Raw genomic sequence first — 24,555 nt, forward strand, 5'->3', positions numbered from 1 at the left:
CTGGCCTGTGGACCCTGAACCAAATTAAACTCCCTTTCTTTATAAATTACCCAATTTTGGGCATTCTGTTTTAGCAACAGTAAACAGACTGACATTAAATATGCACTTCTCCAGAAATACCAACATAAATAAATGTAATTTGGTTCAAACTGCTGATTGTTTTTCAAATTAAAGACTTATCTATGAAAATTAATCAGTAATAAGTCTATTTCTGAATCAGAACTTCTATTTCAATGTACTGTATTGAAGAAAAAGAAATATTAGGTCAAGTTGAAAAGTTAAATGCTCTCAACGTTTATTATCATCAAGAGGACATTTTTTAAAATAGAATGTATACCTGGTAACTAAAGGATGTTTTCTAGTGACGGGTCCTAGTTTAGGGCCATGGCCAGCCAGTCGTTCATAAAACACGTTTCCCAAGAGACAATTGACGGCCTACAAAACATTGAATTACGTTACAATGCCAATGGAAATGCCAGGGACTCAGACTCAAAGAAAAGCAGTGATTCAGAGCTGGCTGGACCTGTTCCTGGTGGCAGCTGGTGAGGTGGTGCTTCTCTGCATTCAACTCCTCAAGTCTCTTCCGGAACGAGTTACAGCACTCTTCAAGTGCAGCTGGCCCAGTGCTAGCACACAGAGGAAAACAAGCATTAGTGCTTTCAAAACCCAGACTTGAACATTTCCCAACGAGTGTCACAGAAATCTTAAACACTGTCATCAGGAGTGAGGAGCCTTTTCAGTTGTAAAAGTTTTAATTACACGTTTAGCACGATGGCCTGACACAGAGAATGTAGGAAAGGTCAGGTGTTGAAATTGTAAAAACAGGGCCGATCGCTTCAGTTTATTTTAAAAACATGTCACATTTGTTATTTATTAAGTATGTACAAGTTGTGTATGTGTATGGGTGTGCATAGCATGTGTGTGGTGATCAAGGGACAGCTTTCCAGAGTGGATTTTCTTCTTCTGAGGATCAATTTCAAGAGGTCAGCAAGCGCCTTTACCTACTGAGTCGCCTCATCAACCCCTTCCTTTATTCATTTTCAATGAAGGTTTTAATGAATAGTATCAGTATTTAGGAGTAACACTACCGGGGAAAAGCATAACATACTCATGTGGTACGAAAGTCACCAGTGCGAGGCTCATATCAACAGCACAGCCGAGCCGTCTGTATTCAGGGTCCTGAATAATTTTAAGATGTTCCTTTGGATCAGATTTAGTCACTCTCCTGTTTTCTGAAAGAAAGAAAAAATTGTATTTTAAATGCAAACATTCACAGAAGATTGTAACTGTCACTTTTTCAATTTTTCAGTATATAACTATTTCATAGAAAATAAAACAAAAAGTTAACAGGGATATTTCCTTCCTCCCTCCCCTTCCTACTTACACACAAATGTGCTTCTCCCTCCCGAGTGCTGAGATTAAAGGCACGCGTCACTTTGCCAAGAAAAACTGGAGTTTTGTATTGTAAAAATCCCACAAACATTATCCATAAAGATTTAATAATGATACTAACTACAGAGAAAGAGTCATCCCTTTAAGAGTAACCTTAAATGTCTTAAAAAGCAATAGGGACAACCTAGTTTAAAGTCTTTACCTTGAATGAGAAGTGTTCTAAATTGTTCAACTGTTTTGTGAACGTCTACTTGGAAAAACTCCCACAGCTGAATCCTTGGGAAAATGTCCTCCCAAATTATTTTCCGAATGCCCTGAAAAATTTCAATGTTAAAAACAACATAAAATGTACCTGACCACATTCCTTTCTCCATATTATACCTATTTCCACTTATATACAGTTAATTTGCTCTTTGGAAGTTTGTGGGGTGGTCTGCTACACACACTTACATTCATGTGTTGATCATTTTCAATCAAAGCAGGGACTCCTTTTTCTCTGTACTTCCCATCTGCCACATCACAGGAGAAATGCCAAAGTGCTCTGTCCAGGACCCAGGCAGGTTTCAAGTGTGGAGAATTAACAAGATTATATGCAGATTCTGGATGTTCGTGGATCCACTTACTGTTAGTAGCTTAAAGAAAAGGGAAGAACACATCTTGTAGTCAGACTGGACTTTATAATCACTATTATTTCTAGTTTATTGTTATTTAGTAAGTAACCTATTTACTCAGTGTTTATTTGTACCTACAATAAATAAACAGATGAAAACAGGCTATACTAAGAACACAGATCTGGCCTGGAGAGATGGCTCAGAGGTTAAGAGCACTGGCTCTTCTTCCTGAGGTCCTGAGTTCAATTCCCAGCAACCACATGGTGGCTCACAACCATCAATAATGAGATCTGGTGCCCTCTTCTGGTCTGCAGGTGTACACCGCAGGCAGAACATTGTATACATAATAAATAAATAAATCTTCAAAAAAAAAAAGAACACAGATCTGATAATAAAAGTTAAACTGAGCAAGGGATGGTGGCTTGTATTTACTTATTTAGTGATTTTTCAAGACAGGGTTTTTCTGTGTCACCCTGCCTGGAACTTGCTCTGTAGACCAGGCTGCCTCAGACTCAGAGATCTGCTTGCCTCTGCCTCCTGAGCTGGGACTAAAGGTGTGTACCACCACTGCATGGCTTGGTGGCTTGTATTTATAACTCCAGCATTTGACAGGCTAAGGAAGGATTACCACAAGTTTGATGCTTAGCCTGGTCTACACAGTGAATTCCAGGCCAGCCTGGGCTACAAAGTGAGACCCTGTCTCAAAAACAAAAACAAACAAAAACCAAACACTATACTGCAAGTCTCCTGTGTAGCTAGGTGTGACCAGAGACAAAATCCTATGTGATGCATTGTGGGCAGAGTAACATTACACCAGCTCGTGTCTTTAAACTCTTGACTTCCCATCTCCACTAAGTGTGGCAACAGGAGCCAGAGCATACGTATTAAACATTGGAAGTTAAGTGTAGGAGATGATGGAGCAACCCGGAAGAACCTGGCTCACCATCATGGCTGAGCGAACACTCATCTTGGAATGCCTGTCTTCTGAAAGGGATAAATACAATTTCTTATGAAGTGTCTTAACGAGCCACTGCCTAAGCAGTATTCTAACCTCACTATTTATAGCTCTGTGTCTATATGTGGTCTGCTAATTCGATGGGAATGTTATAGGTGTCCAAGTCATTACCAACACTGCCAGTTTTCAGGTGGTGAATATGGAGTTACTGAAATACAAAGTTTTCACCGTAGACTTTGAAGCCTGGTTCCAAAGTACATGTAGAAATATCACATTTTGGAATGTATTTTTTTGTTTAGTTTTTGAGAGAGGGTTCCTCTGTGTAGCCTTGGCTGTCCTAGATCTCTCTCTACAGACCAGGCTGGCCTACAAACTCACAGAGATCCGCCTGCCTCTGCCTCCTGAGTGCTAGGATTAAAATCATGCGCCACTACTGCCCAGCCTGAATGTATCTTTTTAAAAATCCAACTTTGTTTGCCATTACTATTAGAGATTATTACCAACAGTCATGAAATGTGTATATATATATATATGCTTTTAAGTATCTTCATAATTCCTATGGCTACTTAGGAAAGACTTTATGAAACAGCTACACCTCAAAACTGCTCCATCCAGAATTTCCACTGCTGACATATGTAAAGCAGTGGTTTCCAGACTGTCCACACTGTGGTACACACAGTGGATCCTTGTAAGGCACACAGGGTTAAAGCAGAAGGCCAGGGCCACAGGCCCCATGAGGCCAGGCAAGCTGCTTGGACAGGTAAGAGGAACAAATACCTCTGTAAGGACGGCTGTCAGGAAAACAACACATCTATGGGGAACCCAAACAGTCTAGCTTTACTCTTTTTAGTACTTTAGATGTCGAACTACACTCTTTTATCACATAAAGGATTTGACTTTGAGGATTTATCAATAATTTTCTCTTCAATAATGAGTGCTGTTGTTGGGGACAGAGTCTCATAATATAGCCCTTCTGGTTGGTCTGCAACTCAATGTGTAGCCCAGGCTGGTCTTGAACTCACAGTGACTCCCCGACCTCTGCCTCCCAAGTGCTGGGATTGCTGGCATACCCACCATGCTCAGCGTTATATTTTTAAATGTGTGGTACAGAACAAGGGCTCCTGCTGTACAGAATCCCCTTGTCAGTCGGAAAAGTACTTATATTCAGGTGGAAACAAATGTCTAGGTCCCTCTTATGCTCACTCTCCTATTTCTATAAGCATCACATGCAAAGTACTTTTATGTTGACTATATGCTCACCTAACACTGGCATTATTCTATAAAACCATTTTAAAATCAAAGGCCTCTTAATTGTTTTTTTTTTTTAATCTTTAGAATGAATGTTATATAAGGGCCACATGCCTAAGTGGCAGACAGCTTGCTTTCTTTAGCATTTATGAGGTCCAGTGTTCAATTCCTCACACTGCAAAATACTACTAACAACAACAATTTAAAATCAAATGAAAATATTAATAAACAAAACAGTAAGAATTTAATATTCACACTGAAATCACTGAAGCGCATACCAGTATGATTGTAGACAACATCCGTAATACAAAGAATATTCCACTCCTTTTTCAGTTTGTCTACTAGCTGCCCAACATCATTCCAGGAATATCTTTTATTAGGTCTTGAAAAGTCAGGATTTAATTCTAGCTGGTCAGCAAGGGAGTAGCATGACCTAGACAGTCCAAGAGTCTGCAGTGGGGTGAAGTGAATCATGTTGTAACCTACAAGTAAGAAAACACAGACCATCACATGAAAAGGCAAACAGATCACCCTGAAGCTAAGCAAGGTATAAATGTGAGCTTTCTCATCAACAGTAAGACAGACATGCCAGTAGAAAAGGAACCAATGGCTAGGGTTCAAGTCCTAGCTCTACCACAACAGACTGTCAGCAAATCCACTTACGGCTTTCAGGCTATCACTGTCCTCATCTATGAGAAGTGGGTAATGACATGAGCTATTTGGTAACCATCACCACAGTGCTTAGCTCTTATTAGGTTCAACTGTAATTGCTGACAGGACAGAGCGGCATGCACAAAATGTCGTACACAAGTGTAATACTTTAAATGTTCCATGGGACTTGCATTCACCAGAGTTATGCCACTGAAACTTTCATTCCCTTCTCTGTAGTATATTTAGCATGACACTAGAATGTTGATGCTAGTCTACCTTACTTAAGAGGAAAATACAACTGAGTTTCATTTTATTCTTGGCATGTCCAGCAGCATATGCCTTTTATATAGAAAAGGGATAATCAATATTGGCTAATTAAAATCATATATGATGATACATTTTCCTTCATATTTTAATAACTTTACTAACTTTCATGTGCCAAATAAAATCTTATAAATGATAATCATTTTACTTTATGACCAAGTGCCTTTCTTTGTTAACCTGATCCACAGAACCTGGTATCTGTAGAAGCTGTGGATTTTATTTTTCTCACTACATTAGTAATCAATATTAAAAGGAGAAGGAAAGCCTGTGAGACCTGTATCATAGCGACTCTGTTTAGTTTTAAAATGAAGAAAAGAAAAAGAAAGCAAACTGAACACTACCTGATTCCTTTGCAACCTTTAGTCGGCTTTCCCACTCATCAAAGGGTCCTAAACACTTTGCTAAATATGTCTGGAGAGTAACACAGTCCAGGGGTAACACGTGGTTATCAGCTCCAACACGTAAAACAGGATCCACAACTATGTAACCTCCTCCACTTTTCTCACTTCTAAGGGAAAATAAACAAAACATTTTTAGTTAGTTAGAGGGGAAAAGCAATAATTCAGTTTGATTCTATCTGGAAGGTTAATTGCCCTTAAACCCCTCCCTCTATTCCTCCCTCCCATTCATCCAGGGTTTCATGTAGCCCAGGCTGCCTCAAATTTACTATATAGTGGAGGAAGACCCTGAACTTCAGATCATCCTGCCTCCATATACGCAGTGATGGGATTATAGGGCTGTGCCACCACACATGGCTAAAATGTTTATTTATAAGTATATAAAAGTCATTTACAGGGATTGGAGAGATGGCTCAGGGGTTAAGAGCATTGGCTGGGGCTGGAGAGATGGCTTAGAGGTTAAGAGCACTGGCTGCTCTTTCAGAGGCCCCAGGTTCAATTCCTAGCACTGATATAGCAGCTCATAGCTGCCTGTTATTCCAGTTCTGGTGTACCATATACCCTCATACAGACATGCATGTAAGCAAAACATCAATGCACATAAAATAAAAATAAATAAATCATTTTTAAAAAGTCATTTACAGCCGGGTAGTGGTGGCACACACCTTTAATCCCAGCACTTGGGAGGCAGAGCCAGGTGGATCTCTAAGTTCAAGGCCAGCCTGGGCTACAGAATGAGTTCCAGGAAAGGCTCCAAAGCTACATAAAAAAACCCTGTCTCAAAAAAAAACAAAATAAATAAATAAATAGTCATTTACAAGGTTGTAATAAAACATGTAACAGGTATTTTCTTTCCTTTTTTATTATGTGTTCGTGTCTGTCAGTGTGTGGCTATGTGCACTTGAGTGAAGATGCCTATCGGAGAAGAGGGTGATGAATCTCCTGAAGCTGGAATTACAGGAGGCTGTGGGCCACTTGATGTGAAGGTTGGAAACAAAACTTGGGTTCTCAGTGAGAGCAGTGCAAGCTCTTAACCACTAAGCCATCTTTCCAGCCCCAGAACAGGTATTTCCTATCCTTTCTCAACTACTACAGATCTCCATAGAATAAAATATGACATCCAGTATGGTTGATTTATTAGAAAATAAATACTAATATCTATCAATAACAATATCATTCAAATAAGTAGAGTCTTCTAAACTGATGACAGGAAAAGCTTGGAGTTTAACTACATACAACTTGAATGTACAACAGGCTAGACAGTGACCTCCTCACATCTCAAGAAAGCACCATAGTTAGGCAAGTGGCTCATGCTTTTAATCCCAGCACTCGGGAGGTAGTCAGGCAGGTCTCTGAGTTCGAGGCCAGCCAGGAAGTTCCAGGACAGCCCAGGCAATATAGAAAAACCCTGTCTTGAAAAAACAAAAAGCCAAACAAACACACAAAAACTCTGTAAAAACTGCATCACCATGGTTCACACGGTAACATTTACAGTCAGATAACTTAAGTTATAGAATACATTAACTCCTGGCTTACCCTTGAAGGAAGTAGTACTGAAAAGATCCAGACTGCTGCAGATGAAGCTTACAGTATTTATCAGAATCATCTTCTCTTTCTGTTGGGTTTTCCCAATCCAAGGAACGGAATTTTTCTCGATTAAATGCTTCTCCAGGAAATGGGTAATTTGTATACACAGTAACAGCTTTCCCTTGTAAAGTTGGGCCTAATCGGAACTGTAGTTCAAACCCTACACAAAAGCATTTGAATAAACCACTTTAATAAACTCACTGAAGGTATTCTACTTAAAACATTATAAAAACTTATGAATTTTCAAATATACTTAAGATAGATAATCTGCCATACCTAATGTTACTTTTGGAACTACTTGGCATTTTGATTTTGCTGCACTTTTTACATTTAGCATATGTATATGCTATCACCCCAGAAGCGTCTCCTTTGCAACATCCTCCTTTCCTTTCCCTGCAGTCTGATTTCTAGTCACACACTGAGTGTATAGATTCTTACCTGACATTTGACCCTAACTCCTCCACCACTCCATTCCGAACCCTTATTGTTGCCCTTCAATCAACACCTACAGGTGGGTATCCGAGCGGAAATCTCTGCTATTTCACAGACCACAATGGAGAAAGTGAGTCTCTATGTCAGAGAATGGAATTGTATGTAGAATGTGGAAGATGTCACAAGACAGCTGTCCTGCTGCACAGAGAAGCTGAGCAGACTGCAGACTCAACAAGCATTCTGGAAGCCTTGCAGTGAATCTCTTAAACCTGCTCAAACTCAGCAGTGTGCCACAAACACACTACTACTACTCCAAACACAGTAGCAGCCTCTAGGGATGGGAAGTACTTCTTGCATAATGGGAAGTACTAGCTTGCAGTATTTGTTGACTTCCTTACAGAACTACCCACTATGGATGAGCTAAAGCTACCAGACACATCACTGAGCTCAGAATCGGAAGGGATGTGTGCAGTTGGTTCTTATGGGCCAGCACATTTGCCAGCAATGCACCACTGCCTACAGCCATACATCTCACGATTATTAAAGCTTTGTGAATCCTGGAAGCCAAGATATGTCCACTTTTACCAAAGCTGGCTGTTTAAAGGAAAATGTATCCAAGACTTCTTTTCTATGTCACAAATATTCTGCTATAAGATGGAAAAAACAAATACACTATAGCTGAAATTACAGTTAAGAAAAAGTTGCCGGGCAGTGGTGGCGCACGCCTATAATCCCAGCACTCGGGAGGCAGAGGCAGGCGGATCTCTGTGAGTTCGAGGCCAGCCTGGTCTACAGAGCTAGTCCAGGACAAGCTCCAAAGCTACAGAGAAACCCTGTCTCAAAAAACCAAAAAAAGAAAAAGTTTAGGTTGGTTTATAGCAGACTTTTAAAAAAATCTTTTTTTCAGATTATAATTATATAATTTAACCCTTCCTTTCCCTCCCTTCAATACACCCCTCCTTGCTCTCTTTCAAATCAATGACTTTTTTTAATTGTTGTTACATACATACATACATATATACATATTCCCACAACCAGGACCAGAGGTAGCTAAAAGCCACATGACCTCTACATTATCTGTATGACTGAGACCAAGCCAGACCCTTAGGCCTTAAGCTAGTATAAGTAGCCTATCTCCAGAACCCATCTTCTTGGAGGAAATGATAGGTACCCTGAGTTGATTTCAATGTAATTATGCCTTGTGCATTGGGGATTGTATTACATCAGAAAAATTGTACTGGGCTTAAACATATGGGAATAAACTGCCTGTTATTAGATTGATCCAGGTTGATGAAGTTCATCTGCACCAGGTTTTCATTCTTATCTCTTTGCTGGCACCCAGTTTGTCTATTCAGATCTGCAGAATATGGCATTTAAAATGTTTAAGCTTCCCAGAATAGAAAGGACTGCCCCCTCCTAGCAGAAACCCTAAAGGTACCCAAAGACAGATGGGGCATGACAACTCCACCTGGATTGTGGTAATGCTAACCGCTGGGCAAAACTGCCCCAGGCCTAGCTTGCTTTCAGGGCTCTGCTCAAACTGTGGACATTTTTTTGGGTTAATTGCTCTACTTTGCCTCATCAAAGTAAGGTCAGTCTCCCAAGTTTTTCCCTTACAGAAAAATCTCAGACTTGAGTCTGGCAGCCAAAGGCCTAACCTACTATGTATGCCAGCCAAAGACCTACAATTGCCCACAATGAAATTATGGAGGCCACTGAAGCCTAGGATAACCCATCTAGGTAATGGGTCTCTGTCATTTTAATTGATACATAGACCATTTAGATTATATGTACAGTAATAATCTATCCTCAGATCTCTGAGGATACTAACTGACTGTAGCTTTAACAGCAGCAAGCACCCAGCTCCTTTTCCAAGGCTTCAGCTGCCTTCACTGTTCTCTTCATGTGTAAAACTCAGGACATAGGCCTCATTTTCCTAGAGCTACTACTAGGTCTTGACACAATTTACCTTGTTGCCAGACTCCAAAAAAAGAGATAAATTCACAAAATAGATTTCAATGTAACTTCTTTACTATTCCTTTATTTAAAGGAACTCCTTTGCAATGATTGCCCTCAATAATCAACCACTTGTGTTTCCTGGTGAATGAGTAGATAGAAAATAGGTGTTTTTTTTTTTTTTGTTTTGTTTTGTTTTTCTGAGACAGGATTTCTCTGTGTAGTTTTGGTGCCTGTCCTGGATCTTGCTCTGTAGACCAGGCTGGCCTCAAACTCACAGAGATCCACCTGGCTCTGCCTCCCAAGTGCTGGGATTAAAGGCGTGTGCCACCACTGCCTGGCAAAAATACGTGTTTTAAGGTGTAAAATTTATGTGAAGATATGAAAGCTTAAGTTTTTAAGGCTCTAAGAACATGTTTTAGGGTCTAAGGTGTTTTAAGGTGTATAAATGCAAGTTATAAAGGTCTGAGAATGTGAAAGTTTAAATTGTGATAAGAGAGTGACTTAAGGTGTGTAAATTAAGCTATTAAGGTATATAAATGCGGGTTGTAAAGGTCTGAGGATGTGAAAGCTTAAGTGGAGATAAAAAGGTGATTTAAGGTATTATAAAAATGAAAAATGCTTCTGATTTCTTTCTCACTATGCTACTGATGTATCAAGGCTTCAAAAGTTCTGAGTCTTAACATTAGTCAACCGAGTTCTGATAAGCTATTAATCTAGTCTGATAAAGCATGATTACTATCATAGTAACAAGCTCAAGATTTTAAATTCCCTTTAGTTGCCTTCTAAGTATAGACTTAAAAGTGCTTCTCACTGCGCTAAAAACATTTGTCTAATCTATACACACCCAGTCTTCTGGACCCAGGAAAGAGTGTTCATGCTTTTAACCCAGAATCATTTTTAGGTTCCCAAGCTTTGAAAGACTATAACTTAAAGGCATGAGTCTACTGCCCTTTCTAAAATGTGGATTTCAGTACAGATTACAAACAGTGGTAATGCTAACATTACCACCTAAAACCTTTACCTCCTTTTTTTTTTCCCGAGACAGGGTTTCTCTGTGTAGCTTTGCACCTTTCCTGGAACTCACTTGGTAGCCCAGGCTGGCCTCGAACTCACAGAGATCCGCCTGCCTCTGCCTCCCAAGTGCTGGGATTAAAGGCGTGCGCCACCACCGCCTGGCTTCTTTACCTCTTTTTATCAACTGAAAAAAAAAATCCTTGTAAGCTTCAAGTAATCGACTTGGATCCACCTCTCACAGGTCAAATGGACTGCAGATAAGTACTGTCAATCAACAGCCTGTTTCCCCACAGCCTATTCCTGAGGGTGGGAACTCTTCCCTTTCCCCTGGCCTTGGGACTTCTCCTCCCCCAACTACCAGGACCATGGGCCTTAAAGTATCAAATGTACAACTAAGGAAAAATTTCCCCTGAAATCCTTAATTTTACCTTCTGTCCCTAATATATCTGTTTCAGCAGACTTCCAATCAATTAAAGGCTGCAAACTGCTCCAACTGCTGTCTGTACACCCCTAGCCCCAGATTGTCCTGAGAGCCTGGACAGCAAGTGAAACAGTGGGCTCTTCCCGGAGTTGGCCAACATTCCAGCTTTTTAGGTCTCCCTACAATGCCCAATGTCAGCAGGAAGTAGTCATAGATGATTATGTTGCCCCTTATCCATTCATTTATTATCAACAAAAGGCTGGGATGTTAAATTTCCAACCCAGGGCAAACGCTGAGGTGCCTATTCAACACATCAAAGCTGGACCTGGCCGCCAGGTTCTCCCAACAGCCCAGCATGTATAATGCTACTTCTATGTATACGTTTTGGGGCTGGATAACCAACTGGTGTGCTCTTCTCTGGGGAGACTACTTCTCTGCTCTCAGCATTTCTCAGTGCCCGTAGTTCTGTGTGGGCTGAGGCCTCCAGAGCTCCCCATCCACGTTAGCATGTCTATTGGTGTCTTTCTTGTTCAGCTTGGACTTCTTTATAAGTATCAGAATATGAGATTTATGACTATATCAAGTTGATCAGATACACAGGACATGTAAGTTTTAAATATAACTGGTTGTGGTGGAACATGCAATCCCAGCCCTTGGGTGAGAGGCAGGAAGACCAGGTGTTCAAGGTTATTTTTGGCTCTACAGCAATATCAAGGCCAGCCTGAGCTATGTGAGCCTTGTTTCAAAAAAACAAAATCACAAATTTTTATATAGATGTATGTCAATTAATGATGGACAAGAACAATTGAAGAAGGTAGGAAGAGGAAAGTTCTAATGAGTAGAACTTTTTTTTTTTTTTGAGACAGGGTTTCTTTGTGTAGCCCTGGCTGTCCTGGAACTTGCTCTGTAGACGAGGTTGGCCTCAAACTCAAAAGATCCACCTGCCTCTGCCTCCTGAGTGCCGGGATTAAAGGTGTGAACCACCACTGCCTGGCAGAGTAGAATTCTTAATGCTTACGGAATTTACTTACTGAGAATAAATATACTGTCAGGTATGGAGGTGCATGCCTTGGGAGACAGAGGCAGGTAGATCTCTGTGAGTTCCAGGCTAGCCTGGTATACATAGTGAGTTCCAGGACAGTCATGGCTACATAGAGATCCTGTCTCAAAAAAAAAAAAGAAAAAAATAAATATACTAATAGTTATAACACTTATGAAACATCCAACAAAATTAATAAAAATTATACACTGAAGATCTACCCTATAATAGTGAATAAGACAGCTATGTCTTATGTTCTCTTCAAATTTTATTTATTTATTATTAATATTTCATATTCTTATTTCCCACGTGGATGTAGGAAAGAACTGATTCTTGTAGATTGTCTTCTGCCCTCTGCTCTTATGCCATGGAACATACACATTCGTGTACACACACACACACACACACACACACACACACACACACACACAAAATCATTCTGGTATGAGGATATACCTTAGTCTGTAAAGCATTTACCATCCAAGCATGAGAACCCAAGTTTAATCCCCAGAATCCACATAAAAAGCTGGGCATGGCAGCAACTCACAGCTTAACTTTAGGCCAAGCTTGGAGAATCTGCTGAAGAGAGGGAGGAAGGATTGTAGGAGCCAAAGGGGTTAAGGACACCACAAGAAAACCCACAGAAACAACTAACCTGGCTCCTAGGAACTCACATAGTCTGAACCAACAACCAGGGAGCCTGCATGGGACCGACCTAGGCCCTCTACATATATGTGACAGTGGTGTAGCTTGGTCTACTTGTGGGACTTCTAATGATGAGAGCAGGGGCTGTCTCTAATTCTTTGGCTGGCTTTTGGGAACCTGTTCCTCATGCTGGTTTCCCTTTCCCAGCCTAAATACAAGGGGAGGTGCTTGTTAGTCTTACTACAACTTGATAATGCCATGCTTTGTTGACACCCATGGGAGGCCTTCCCCTTTCTGAACAGAAACAGAGGAGAATGGATTGAAGTGGGAGGCAAAGAGAAGGGGGAGGGGATGGGAGCAGAGGAGTGTGGTGATGTATTGTGTCCCCCAATATACTGTGTCTCCCAATAAAATTTGCCTGGAGATCAGAGGAAAAAGCCAGCCATTCTATTAAACAGAAGTCAGGCAATGATAGCACATGCCTTTAATCCTATCACTTGGGAGGCAGGAATCTGTCTGGATCTCTGTGAGTTCAAGGCCACACTGGGGAACAGAGCCAGGCATGGTAACACACACCTTTAATCCCATCACCAACCACAGAGGTCTGGAGGTCTGTACAGACAGACAGGAAATGACAGAGCTGGGCAGGAAGAGGAAGTGATGTAGCTGGGCTGAGAGAGTGAATGAGAGAACAGAACAGAAAGACATATAGGCGTGGGTAGACTGGAGTAGGTTTCTTTGGAAGCTGTGGAGTTGGTGAGGTAAGGTTGGCTGTGGCTTTCCCTATTTCCCTGATCTCTCAGGTTTTCACCCCTATATCTGGCTCCATGTTTTTTATTTATTAAGACTGTTTAGAAATTCGTCGACAGAGAAGGAAGGGGAAACTGTGGTCGGGATGTAAAATAAACAAATTAATAATAAAGAAAAAAATCTGGGCCTGGGAGTACATGTCTGTAATCTCAGCACTGGGGCAATGGAGATAAAGGGCTTCCTGGGGCTCCCTGGCAACCCAGCCTAGCCTTATTGGCAATGCCAATCCCATCCTGAGGAATAATACCCGAGATTAACCATGGCCTTCACATGAACATAAACACCTACACATACATGTGCACCTGCACACATGTGGACATGCATACACATATGCACACATATACATACAAATATTCTGAAAAAAAGTAGTGCAAGTTTATATGTCTCTGTGCCCCATTTAGGCCACAATTTCAAATGCCTTCTATTATATCTGGTGTTCTGGATCAGTGACCTTAGATGCTAATTTGTTTGGAGGTACTATGAACTGCACCCACTTAAGATGGAGAACTTAGCTGCTAAACTTCTTGCTCTGACTGCTCCTGCAGCTAATCCCCATCCTTCAACGTTCCCCCAGGCCATCTTATTTCCTGAGACATAACAGCATTGACATAAGGATGATTAATAACCTTAACTTACCAAGAGAAAGGCAAAGTTGCCTGTTTGTACTTTAAATGATCGATCTTCACAAAGAAGGGGTGTTGAGAGTGGAGATACAGTGAAGATCAGCACATGGCTAGTCAGGCTGTAAGCACAAAGATGTTCTTGAAGGAAATCAGAAGTGCTTTCCTGGTGTAAGAGAACTGCTGGCATGCTTTAGTGGTCTGCATGAACAACCCACACAGCCACAAAGGTTCCTTTAGAGCAAGGCCTTAGCTAGCTCCAATTCTGACAGCCGAGGTGAGTGAGGAAGCTGAGGAGGGTGGTAGAAACTGGCTCATAATGCTTAAGAAAAGGAGTCACCTCTCTGCTATAAATTCCAACTTGAAACAGCAAATGCCCACGTAGAAGCTGCAGATCTGGCTCAGGTAACTTCTAAACTTGGTCACTGAACAAGAGATGTTCAGTGTAGCTGAGACAGTCTTACATCAGAGCACAGTGTCTCTGATGTATGTCTTCCACAGCTTTGGATAACTATGCCTAGCTCCAAAGCTTCAGGGACGGGCCGAGTCCTCAATAGTGGGGGTGCAGCTGGTGACGCTCGGACTCTACAGGATTGCACTAAATCTACTTTGCCTGGGCTCTATAAATAGAACAAGCCCTGGATGACAGTTTACAGTAAGGTTTTTCAGAATATTTTATGATCATTTTTGACATCTAAGCTCAGAAAAATGGGAGTCCTTTTAAACTATTACTGCCTGTTGACAATGAGCTAGGCCATCCCTCCAAGAGCACTGGAGGAAACATAAAATGAGATTAATGCCATGCTTGCTAATATAATACGTTATAACATCTACAGCCTGGGGATGAAGAGGTAAAACTGACTTTCACATATGTCTTATTTAAGGAATATAGTTTGTAAGGTTACAGTGCCATCAGTAGTGACATGTCTTCTGGATTCTAGATGGCATTAACAGTATTTGTGACTCACCGGTGACAATAAAAATAACACCAATGGAAAAAAGCTGAGTTCCTCTTCACAGGCAGCTGTGAGGGGTATAGACTTTGGCAGGAAAGTCAGATACAGAATTGGAAGTAGTGTCTGAAGCTATGACTGAATTGTTACAATTTTAGGATAAAAGTTTAGTGACTGATTCTTGGTTTGGTTTGGTCTTACTCTGCAGTCCTGGCTGGCCAAGAACTACTTGTACAGATCCGGCTGGCCTCCAGTGGGCCGTGACCCTTTTGCTTCTGATGCCCTAAAGCTTCCATCGCAGGCTTTGCCAGGAAAACAAAGGATTTAGATATTCTGTAAATCAGTCGATAACAACACGGTTTGAGAAGGCTAATGCCCATTTTTTGAAAGAAATTCTACTATGGATAACATGCTATCAAACAGCATCTTTCAAAATCTTTCTGGAAAAAAAAGTATGGCTGAAACAGAGTATGCAGACAAATCTAAAGTCCACACAATAATACTAGCTCAAGGGCTAGAGAGATGGCTCAGAGGTTAAGAGCACTGGCTGCTCTTCCAGAGGTCCTGAGTTCAATTCCCAGCAACCACATGGTGGCTCACAACCATCCATAATAAGAGCTGGTGCCCTCTTCTGGCCTGCAGAAATACCTGCAGGCAGAGCACTGTATACATAATAAATAAAAATAAATCTTAAAAAAAAATAATAATACTAGCACAAACAGGGTGAACAAACAGGTTACCAATTATTCTGATAGGTTTTTTTATTCCTGTAATTTTATAATTGGAAAAATAACTATAAAATTAAAGTTGTATTAATAATAGATTTAAAAATAATTGCCTAAAGGTTAAAACATAGCTGGTGTGTGTGGGTACACACCATACCCCTTTAATCTTAGAACTCAGGAGGCTGAGGCGAGTAGGTCACAACTTCAAGACTACCCTGGGTACATGTGGTGTTCAAAGTTACCCTGCGCCACACAGTAAGATCAAAACCAAAACAAAAGTTCTGTGAGTGAGCGTGTGTGTGTGTGTGTGTGTGTGTGTGTGTGTGTGTGTGTGTGCACGCACACACTCACCTGTGATCCCAGCATTTAGTAGGCAAAGGGAGAAAGATTACCAGAAAGGCAAGGCCAGCCTAGTCAATGTAGCAAGTTCCAGGCAGGCCAGGGCTAAAAAATGCCATCAGAAGAACAGAACAGAACAAACAAAAGCCCCATCTCATAGCAAGACCCATCTCAATCAATAAATGAAAGAACACATTGTGATGTTCAGAATTATAAATATCTACGTTTCTAAGAACAATTAAATTTACCATCAGGAAAAGTAGTAACATCTGGAACACGCACAAATATCAGAGGTAATGTTGATATTTAAACAACTTGCCTTTTAAGTTTATACAAATATTGCTTTAGTAATTACACAATGACTCAGAGAAACTGTAGTACAAAGGTTAAAACTCACCTAAACTCTCTCAAGCAGTATCTGGAGCAATGGATTATCTCAAGCAAACTTGAGAGAGAAAAGAAGTATTCTTCAAATACAAATATTTATTTATATGTAGCAGACATGTACACTGTTCTTATAGACTATATAAATTATGAAACACCAAAATAAATGTAAAGGGGCTGGAGACCCATTTTCAGTTCTCAATACCAACATGGTGCTTATAACCATCCTTTACTCCAGTTCTAGAAGATTTAGAACCTTCTTTTGGCTTCCATGGGGACCAAGCATGCACAAAGTATGCACACATACATCCAGACAAAACATTCATACATATAAAGCAGAAACCAATAAGAAAACAGTATGACTGAATATTAATTATTTTTTAAAAGTTCGTTATTATTTAAAGATGTATTTTTAATTATCTTATCATTTTAAAGTTAAATTTATTCATTTATTTTATATATTTTACCTGCATATATTTAAGTGCATTATATGCATTTTGGGTGCCCTCAGAGGTCAGAAGAAGGCATTGGATCCCTTGGGACTGGAATTATGGATGGCTATCTACAACTGTGTGTGTGCTGGGAATTGAACCTGGGTCTTCTGAAAGAGCAACAAGTGCTCTTAACCTCTGAGACACCTCTCCAGCCCCTAACAATTTTTACTGTATGTATATATGTATGTGGCTATATGCACATATGAGTACAGGTGTCCTCAGAGGCCAGATATCTGAAGCTGGAGTTACAGGCAGTTGTAAGCCACCTAAGGTGGGTGCTGGGAATGAAGCTGGGTTTTCTGTGCGAGCAGGAAGCACTACTCTTCACCTCAGCCATCTCTCCAGCCCCCCAGAGTTCATTAATTTTTTTAAGTCTTAGTTTAATATTTTGTAATAATGTAATTTAAATATTACAAATTCTGTTTACTCTCACAATTGGTTTAAACAGTCTCAAATATTTAAAGGAAAAATACATATAAAGGTATCTAAACACAAATAAAAAGGAGTTCTTGGTGGTTATATATACTAAACCACGACCTTCATCTTGAATCCCATTCACCTATTATGTAGACTTTTGCTGACATCTGGCTAGTAAATGTCTGTTTTTCTTGATATCTAGTGATTATTGTAATAATCTAGTAATAATAATAAGCTAGTCTATATATACACACACTAACTGGAAAACCAACTGAAATCTTTGTTTAGAAGCATAGAAACAGATTAGAAACTTTCCAAAGGTGGCAGGTATTCACTTATATTGATAAAAAAGTGATGTGATAACAAAAGGCTGTCTAAAGTAAAATATCAGAACACATTGCAATAATAAGGGAAACCGCATCTTGTCCAACATATTTCTACAAATAAAGTTTTACTGGCATACAAGGACACCAATTCATATAAGTCTTGTCTATGGCCACTTTCCTGCTGCAGCAGCAGAGCTGATTAGTTACAACAGAAAGTGGATAACCACAAAGCTCTAAAGCTTTCACAGTTGCCAAACAACTGTGTGCCCCAAATCTTCAGGTTCATAAAAAAAAATAAAAAAAAAAGCAGTTATCTCTTATTTACATTTACCTGAAATGTAGTCAAATAAAGGCTTATTTGCATTTTTTGTTTTGTTTTGTTTTGTTTTTCTGATGATATTTCTAAGATTCACATGATGGAAGGCTGATTACCACTTCTAAAAAGGATAAATCTCCAAGAGTAATAAGTCAGTCTTAGTCCTTACCCCCAAACTTCCCTGCCCACCCCTTCTTTCTCTTTATGTCTTACTTACTCTGTAGGCCAGGGCTGACCTAGAACTTAACAGAGATCCACCTGCCTCTGCCTCCTAAGTGCTGGGACTAAAGGTGCATGCACCATACCTGGCTAGGTTAGATAATTTCTAAGTAAAAGAGAGTTGCCCATGGTCATTTTTCCTCTTGTTATGAAATTTTGGAAAGAGAAATTTCTAATTTTTAAATTTTAATCTACTTTTTTATGGGGTTAAGTATGGTGTCTAGGGTCTCATGTATGCTACATAAGCGCTCTACCACAAAGCCACATCTGTATGATTTAAGACAATATAACTTGTCCACCTAGTTCAGATAAAGGTGCAATTCAGGGCACAGCTCAATGGACTGAGAGCCTATACCTTTTCCAAGGATGTCTTTTTGTTTTTAATTCATCTGATGAATAGAGAGCATCATTGCCAATTCATATGTTAGCAAACTGAACTACTCCCCAAAGATTTTCTTTCTTTATCCCAGTAGAGGATTAGTAAATATCCCCAAAGCACAAAGCCACTCTAAACTGAACTTAAGTCAAGTCACTAAAACTGAACAGGTTCGCGACAGTACGTGAAATACCTCTGCTAAAATTAGTTTAGGTCACAACAGTACATGGTGTGGCTATCTTGTTCATGTTAACACTAAGAACACTTTGCTTGGATCAGCCACAGCCCTCCTGTAAGCAGCTAAGTAGGAAGACAAGCGATTAAATTACTACTGTAAACAAAAATTCCCCATTAGGGGCTGGGCTGATGGCTTCAATCAAGAAAACCTTGGGGACTGGAGAAGTGACTCAGCAGGTAAAAGCATCTATTGCTGTTGCAGAGGATCTAGATTCGGTTTCTAGCACCCGTATCAAGCAGCTCACAACTGCCTCTAATTCCAGTTCTAGGAGATCCAATACCTTCTGGCCTCCGAGGTCACTGAATACACATGGTGCACATAGACTCATGCCGGCAAGCAAACATAAACATCAAATAAGTAATAAATAAGTTTTTTTTTTTTTTTTTAAAAAAAGGAAACCCTTGTAAATGAACATTGTTTATTTATTTATTTATTTATTTATTTTATTTTCTGAAACATGGTTTCTCTGTGTAGCCCCGGCTGTCCTGGAACTTAACTCTATAGACCCACTGACCTCGAACTCAGAGATCCACCTGGCTCTGCCTCCCCAGTGCTGGGATTAAAGGTGTGCGCCACCATGCCTACCTGAACATTTTATTAAAAACCAACAAAATAACAGTTGGGCTCACAGGTTGGCTCAGTAAGAGTGCTTGACACCCAAGATGACAAACCTGAGTTCCCTCATGTGGAGGTGAGAAGCTATTCCCCCAAACTGTTGTCCTCTGACCTCCACATTTTCAGTAGCATGAGTATCCCTGCAGTCACATATACATGTCACATACCCACACCCACACACACACACATGAGCACGCAGAGTAATAATGATAAATAAATAAACATAAAAATTGTAAATCTGGTCAACCTATATAAAACATGGAAGAGTTAATTTCAGGTTTAAGGAATACTAATCTTGTTCATTTTCTGACACACAACGAGACAAGGAAAATAGAAAAGACTATAATTTAATTAAAACAGATAATTACTTGGACTTTTACTTGAATGTGAAGAAACTATACAGATGTCAGTGTTGAAAATTGGTTCTTAGGATGAGAAAATAAAAGACAGAGAAGGCTTTGGGGACCAGTCAAATATGAAAAACCAAATATCACCAGTTTTTTTTTTCCTTTACATTTGTCAGCAACTTCTATGGGTTTAAGTTTTTCTTATTCTGTCTCCCTTTCCAACTCTGATATCATAAAGTTCTTATCGTTAATCTGGTGTGTCTGGTCATTTGCTTTCTTTATTTTTTATGTGTAACGTGTGTGCAGGCATCTGACTTATTTTTTTAAGACTTAAAAAAATTAAAGATGATTTTTATTTTATGCATATATGTATGAGTGCCCACATATATGCATGTGCACCATGTGTGTGTGTGGTGCCCACAGAAGCAGGAAGAGCACTAGAGTTCCAGGAGGTTGTGAGGCGCCATGTGGGTGCAAGAGCAGCAAGTGTCCTCAACTGCTGCACTGTCTCTCAAGTCACAACGACCTTATTTTTTGAGAAGGGTCTCTCACTGAAATGGAGCTCACTGATTGGTCAGACTGGCTGGCCAGCAAGCCCCTAGATCTACCTGTCACAGCCCACCCCCCCACCCCCCCCCCACCCCCCACCCCCCGTGCTGGGGTTACAGGTGCACGCCACTAAACTCAGTTTGTATGTGAGTGCTGGAGATCTTCCCTGGGATGGTCCAGCAGGCACTTTATCCACTGAGCCATCTCCACAGCCCAGTTACAATTCTTTAAGGAGGAGAGGGACAGAATTTCACTATGTAGCTCTGGCTGGCCTGGAACTCTATGTAGCCCAAGCTAGCCTAGAACTCACAGAGGTCTACTTGCCTGTGCCTCGGCATGTAGATAGGGTAGATAGGATCTTTTTTAAAGGATCTTTGTTTTTATTTCTTGTTCCCTCTAAATTGACTTCTAAAATAAGATTATCTTAGAATTATTACAAAAAAAAAGGACAGATTTACTGGCTTTATCTAGTGTTATAGAGTGAAGCACATTAGTCTTAACAGACCCTTTAGTTTGTCTCTTTGAGCAGCTTAGCTGAATTTCCAGTTTGGGCTACTTTGCACTGGGGTTTAAGAATTCGTTGGCAAGCATGCAGCAAATGTTGCATGCAGCACTAAGTCTGTAAGGCTGTCCCACCTGACAATGTTCCGTGTCTAGTTGGGTACCATACCACCACCGAGCTTCAGACACTGCTTCACTGTCAGCACTCAGCTGATGGTGATCAAAAAACTAGAGGAGGTCTTTACTAAGACGCAGCGTTATAACTGAAAGTTGAACACACAGAATGACGTAAAAGAACAACAAATTCCAAGGGATCTGACACGAGTAGAGATGTGAGCATGGGCATGAGAAAGGCCACTAGAGATGGAATGAACAGGACAGAACAGGAAAGCTATAAATATTCAGACACTACAGGCGGGGCACAGCGAGATTCAATTTTGGCAAGAGAAAGTGCAGCCATTCAGGATGCCTTGGAAGCTGGGTGGGGATTTAAGAATGAGGTACCCATAAATCAAAAGGGAAGAGACTGAGTAAGAGATGACTTGGGCTCTCCCTCACTTGGTTAGATGGAAGAGACACACAAGGAGAGATGTCAGAAAGGAAGTACAGACTTTAAAGAGAGATTGACAATTTAAGAGGACACATCATCAAGAATGCTTAAGAATCTAGCCTGGGAAAACAGGAAGACAGAGGCATCACTGAGATTTGGTCAAGGGGTGATTTAGAACATGTTAAAGGAAAGTATAAACTAACAGAACTACCCCATGACTAGTCTACAGAACAGTGTCAGAGCAAAGCTAAACTCCAGGGAGTGGACTGCTATGCAGAAATACCTTCCTGCTACTTAGGGCTCTATCACTACAAAATTACATGTTGCTAATTTCCAGTCTTAAAATTGAATGCCATAGGAGAGCAACATATCTCTACAAGGATATTAATGCTTAACATTAATAATTTGCCTAACATCGGTTTGTTAGCAGCTGAGCAAAGGCAGGTTTGCTTCTCAACTCTTGTCATGATACGTGATTCAAAAGCTTCCAAGAAGAAAGGGACTCTCGAGGCCTGTGTTTCAAAGAGAGTCCTCGGCAGAGAGGCAAGAGATGAGCCGTGAGAATGCACCACTATTGGCTGGCGGAAGCACAGAAAAGGAGGGAAACCCAGCAGACACTGCAACTGATTGAAATGCGGAAGGAAGAGAGCCTGATGAGAGACACCAAGCTGATGGGAAGGGCTGAAGACAGCGGAGGGGGACAAGCCAAAACCAGGAAAAGTGCAGAGTCAGTTGAAGCCAGGACTCGGTGATCCAAAACCCTAAACATATTTGGAAGAAGGAGGCCATTCAGCATCAAGGGAACACAGTAGATGGTTGAAGTTTTCAAAAATCTAACTTTTAAAAATTAAGAAGAAAATTCTCCCAGATGCTTATCAATGTTCATTTAATACATCCCCTGGAGAGCTGATTTTTTTTGTCTTGATACATTAAAAACTTTCTACTTGTATTTTACAAGTTATATTTATAAAGTATAAGTGGAATGTTTTCAGTACTGAAAGTAAAGTTATCTGTTAGCTTGTCTTATAGAACTGCAATTTAATCTTTGATCTTACTTTTATTTATATCTTTTGGTCATGCTGGGGTTCAAACCCAAAGATCTTGTTTGTATTAGGCAAGCACTTTACCACTGAGCTATATCCCTAGCTCAATATAGTTCTTTAAACGATAGCTCAAACATGTTTCAACATCACCTGATCAGATTTCCCACTTTTTATTTGGCTTTATCTTCTACTTGCTTAAGAGACTTCTGATAATGTAAGCAGTAGCTGCTATACTATACTTACCTATTATACTACATAGTACTATACTGTACCCTGTTTCACCAATGCTTAATTAAGTTCAATAAAGGAAAAGCATTCGCTCTAAAAAGCAACACTACAGATTATATGCAAACCTAAACTATATATGATTTAACAAGTTATAACAATAAATGCCATTATAAATAGCATGTTCAATCTTTTAATTGCATATGTTGTTTCTATCACTTCTTTCTCTCCCGGGACTGAATCCAGTTCTTGAAGACTAGGCAAAGGTTCTATCCCTGAGTGACTGTCTGTGCCCTGTAGTTTCTGCATTAGGTGGTAGTTGGCAACAAAAGGAACTGAGCTATCATTGTTCTAACATGACACATATATTTTTAAACAACATTAGTTGCCACTAATGTGAAACACAGTATCTTGGCACAAAGCAAGCCAAATCCAGGAAATTTCATCTAACTTTAAGAGTGTGTGTGTGTGTGTGTGTGTGTGTGTGTGTGTGTGTGTGTGTGTGTACATGCAGAGGATTTAATCTCAGCCTCATTTATGCTAAGCATGCATAAATGCATTCTACCACTGAGTTATACCCAACACCCCCAGTCCCTAATTTTAAGTTAAAACGTTTTAATAGACTGTGAATGCATTAAAAGATACAAAAGTGCTAATCAAACGACTTGTGACCGACCTTGTTCAAGTCTGTAGAGGGTCTTCTCTAGCTTTTCCATGTCGTTCAGTAGTAAAATTCGAATCTGTCTACTGTGTTCCATTTTGGCTGCCGGAGGATTTGAACTCTTTCCGTAGAATTAAAAGGAATCCAAAGCGGAATAAGTTAGCCCTATAAAATAATAGGTAATTAGGAAAAAGAAAATACGAGCTAAAACTCTCTAGAGTTGACAGCGGCACTTACATGTTCTAGATAGACTTAAAGCCTAGAAGAGCAATGAGAAAGAAATGAAACCTAGTCGGTAAAATCCAACAAGGGAGAAGAGTTTCTTCTCTCTCGGAGCAGAATAGTAAAGCCAGAAGCAAAAATATAGATTCTTACAGTCAAAACAGAACAGACCAAAAAGCTAAAGACTTCTCAGAGAAAAACAACGCATATAGGGAAGCCTGGAGTTCAGGGGCAAAACCTCCGTCCGGAGCCAAGGGGCCCTGAAATCTCCAAATGGCCCTGCAGCCTCCAGGAGATCAGGCTGCTCAGGGAACAGGTGGAAGAGCACCCCGTTCCCAAATTCGGGTCTGAAGCCACCAATGAGGAGGTGATTAGAGAAGGAAGCAGTTGCTGTCCCGGGAATAGCTGGGGCGGCATTCGATGTACAGAGCGGCTATAGATAGAAAGAATGCGCGTCCAGAGCCGGACGCATTCCAGGCACTTACGAGCGGGACAGACGTGCGGCGGCGGGAGCGGGAGCCGGCCACAGCGGGAACGCCGGGCCGAGCGGCAGCCCGGGGAGGGCAGGGCGCCCTCAAGGGCACGGGGAGGGACACTCGGACCCAGGCCAGGTGACGGAGACAGGCCCGGGCCGCCCGAGACTCCGCCCCGCGCGGCCCGAGGACGCTCCGACTCGGCTCGGCCGCCGACTCGCTCAGGGGGGCGTGGCCCTGCCTCCCCGCCCACTTCCGGGAGCCTCCGGTCCCGCTAGCGCAGACCACTGGTCTCGCGAGAGGTGGGCGCGGCGGGGTTTGAGGGGTCTGGGTCTTGGAGCCTTGTATGGTCATGACATCAGGGGGGCTCCTTGATACATCATCACTGATCCTCTCCAGGAAAAGCGAATTAAAGAGCAGAGATAGGCGGGGACAATGTTCAGGGAAGTTCTCTCTGTAAAGAAAATGCACGTTAG

General features: G+C 40.9%; 1 protein-coding gene across 1 annotated transcript in view; it reads right to left on the reverse strand.

Annotated features, from left to right (window-relative positions):
- Positions 1-24,294, reverse strand: part of Agl (amylo-alpha-1, 6-glucosidase, 4-alpha-glucanotransferase) — a 72,745-nt gene extending 48,451 nt beyond the window's left edge. Inside the window, exons 1-10 of the mRNA XM_052730741.1 lie at positions 24,092-24,294; positions 23,400-23,549; positions 7,116-7,326; positions 5,523-5,689; positions 4,485-4,688; positions 1,843-2,024; positions 1,595-1,706; positions 1,109-1,232; positions 524-626; positions 338-435 (exon numbers count right to left, since the gene is read on the reverse strand). Of these exons, the coding sequence (XP_052586701.1) occupies positions 338-435; positions 524-626; positions 1,109-1,232; positions 1,595-1,706; positions 1,843-2,024; positions 4,485-4,688; positions 5,523-5,689; positions 7,116-7,326; positions 23,400-23,481 (1,283 nt within the window). The 5' untranslated portion in view covers positions 23,482-23,549; positions 24,092-24,294. The remainder of the gene's footprint in view (positions 1-337; positions 436-523; positions 627-1,108; positions 1,233-1,594; positions 1,707-1,842; positions 2,025-4,484; positions 4,689-5,522; positions 5,690-7,115; positions 7,327-23,399; positions 23,550-24,091) is intronic.
- Between the last annotated feature and the right edge of the window lie 261 nt (positions 24,295-24,555).

This window comes from Peromyscus californicus, unplaced genomic scaffold, assembly GCF_007827085.1.
Source record: "Peromyscus californicus insignis strain IS unplaced genomic scaffold, ASM782708v3 Scaffold_9__1_contigs__length_137607984, whole genome shotgun sequence".
Lineage (NCBI taxonomy): Eukaryota > Metazoa > Chordata > Mammalia > Rodentia > Cricetidae > Peromyscus > Peromyscus californicus.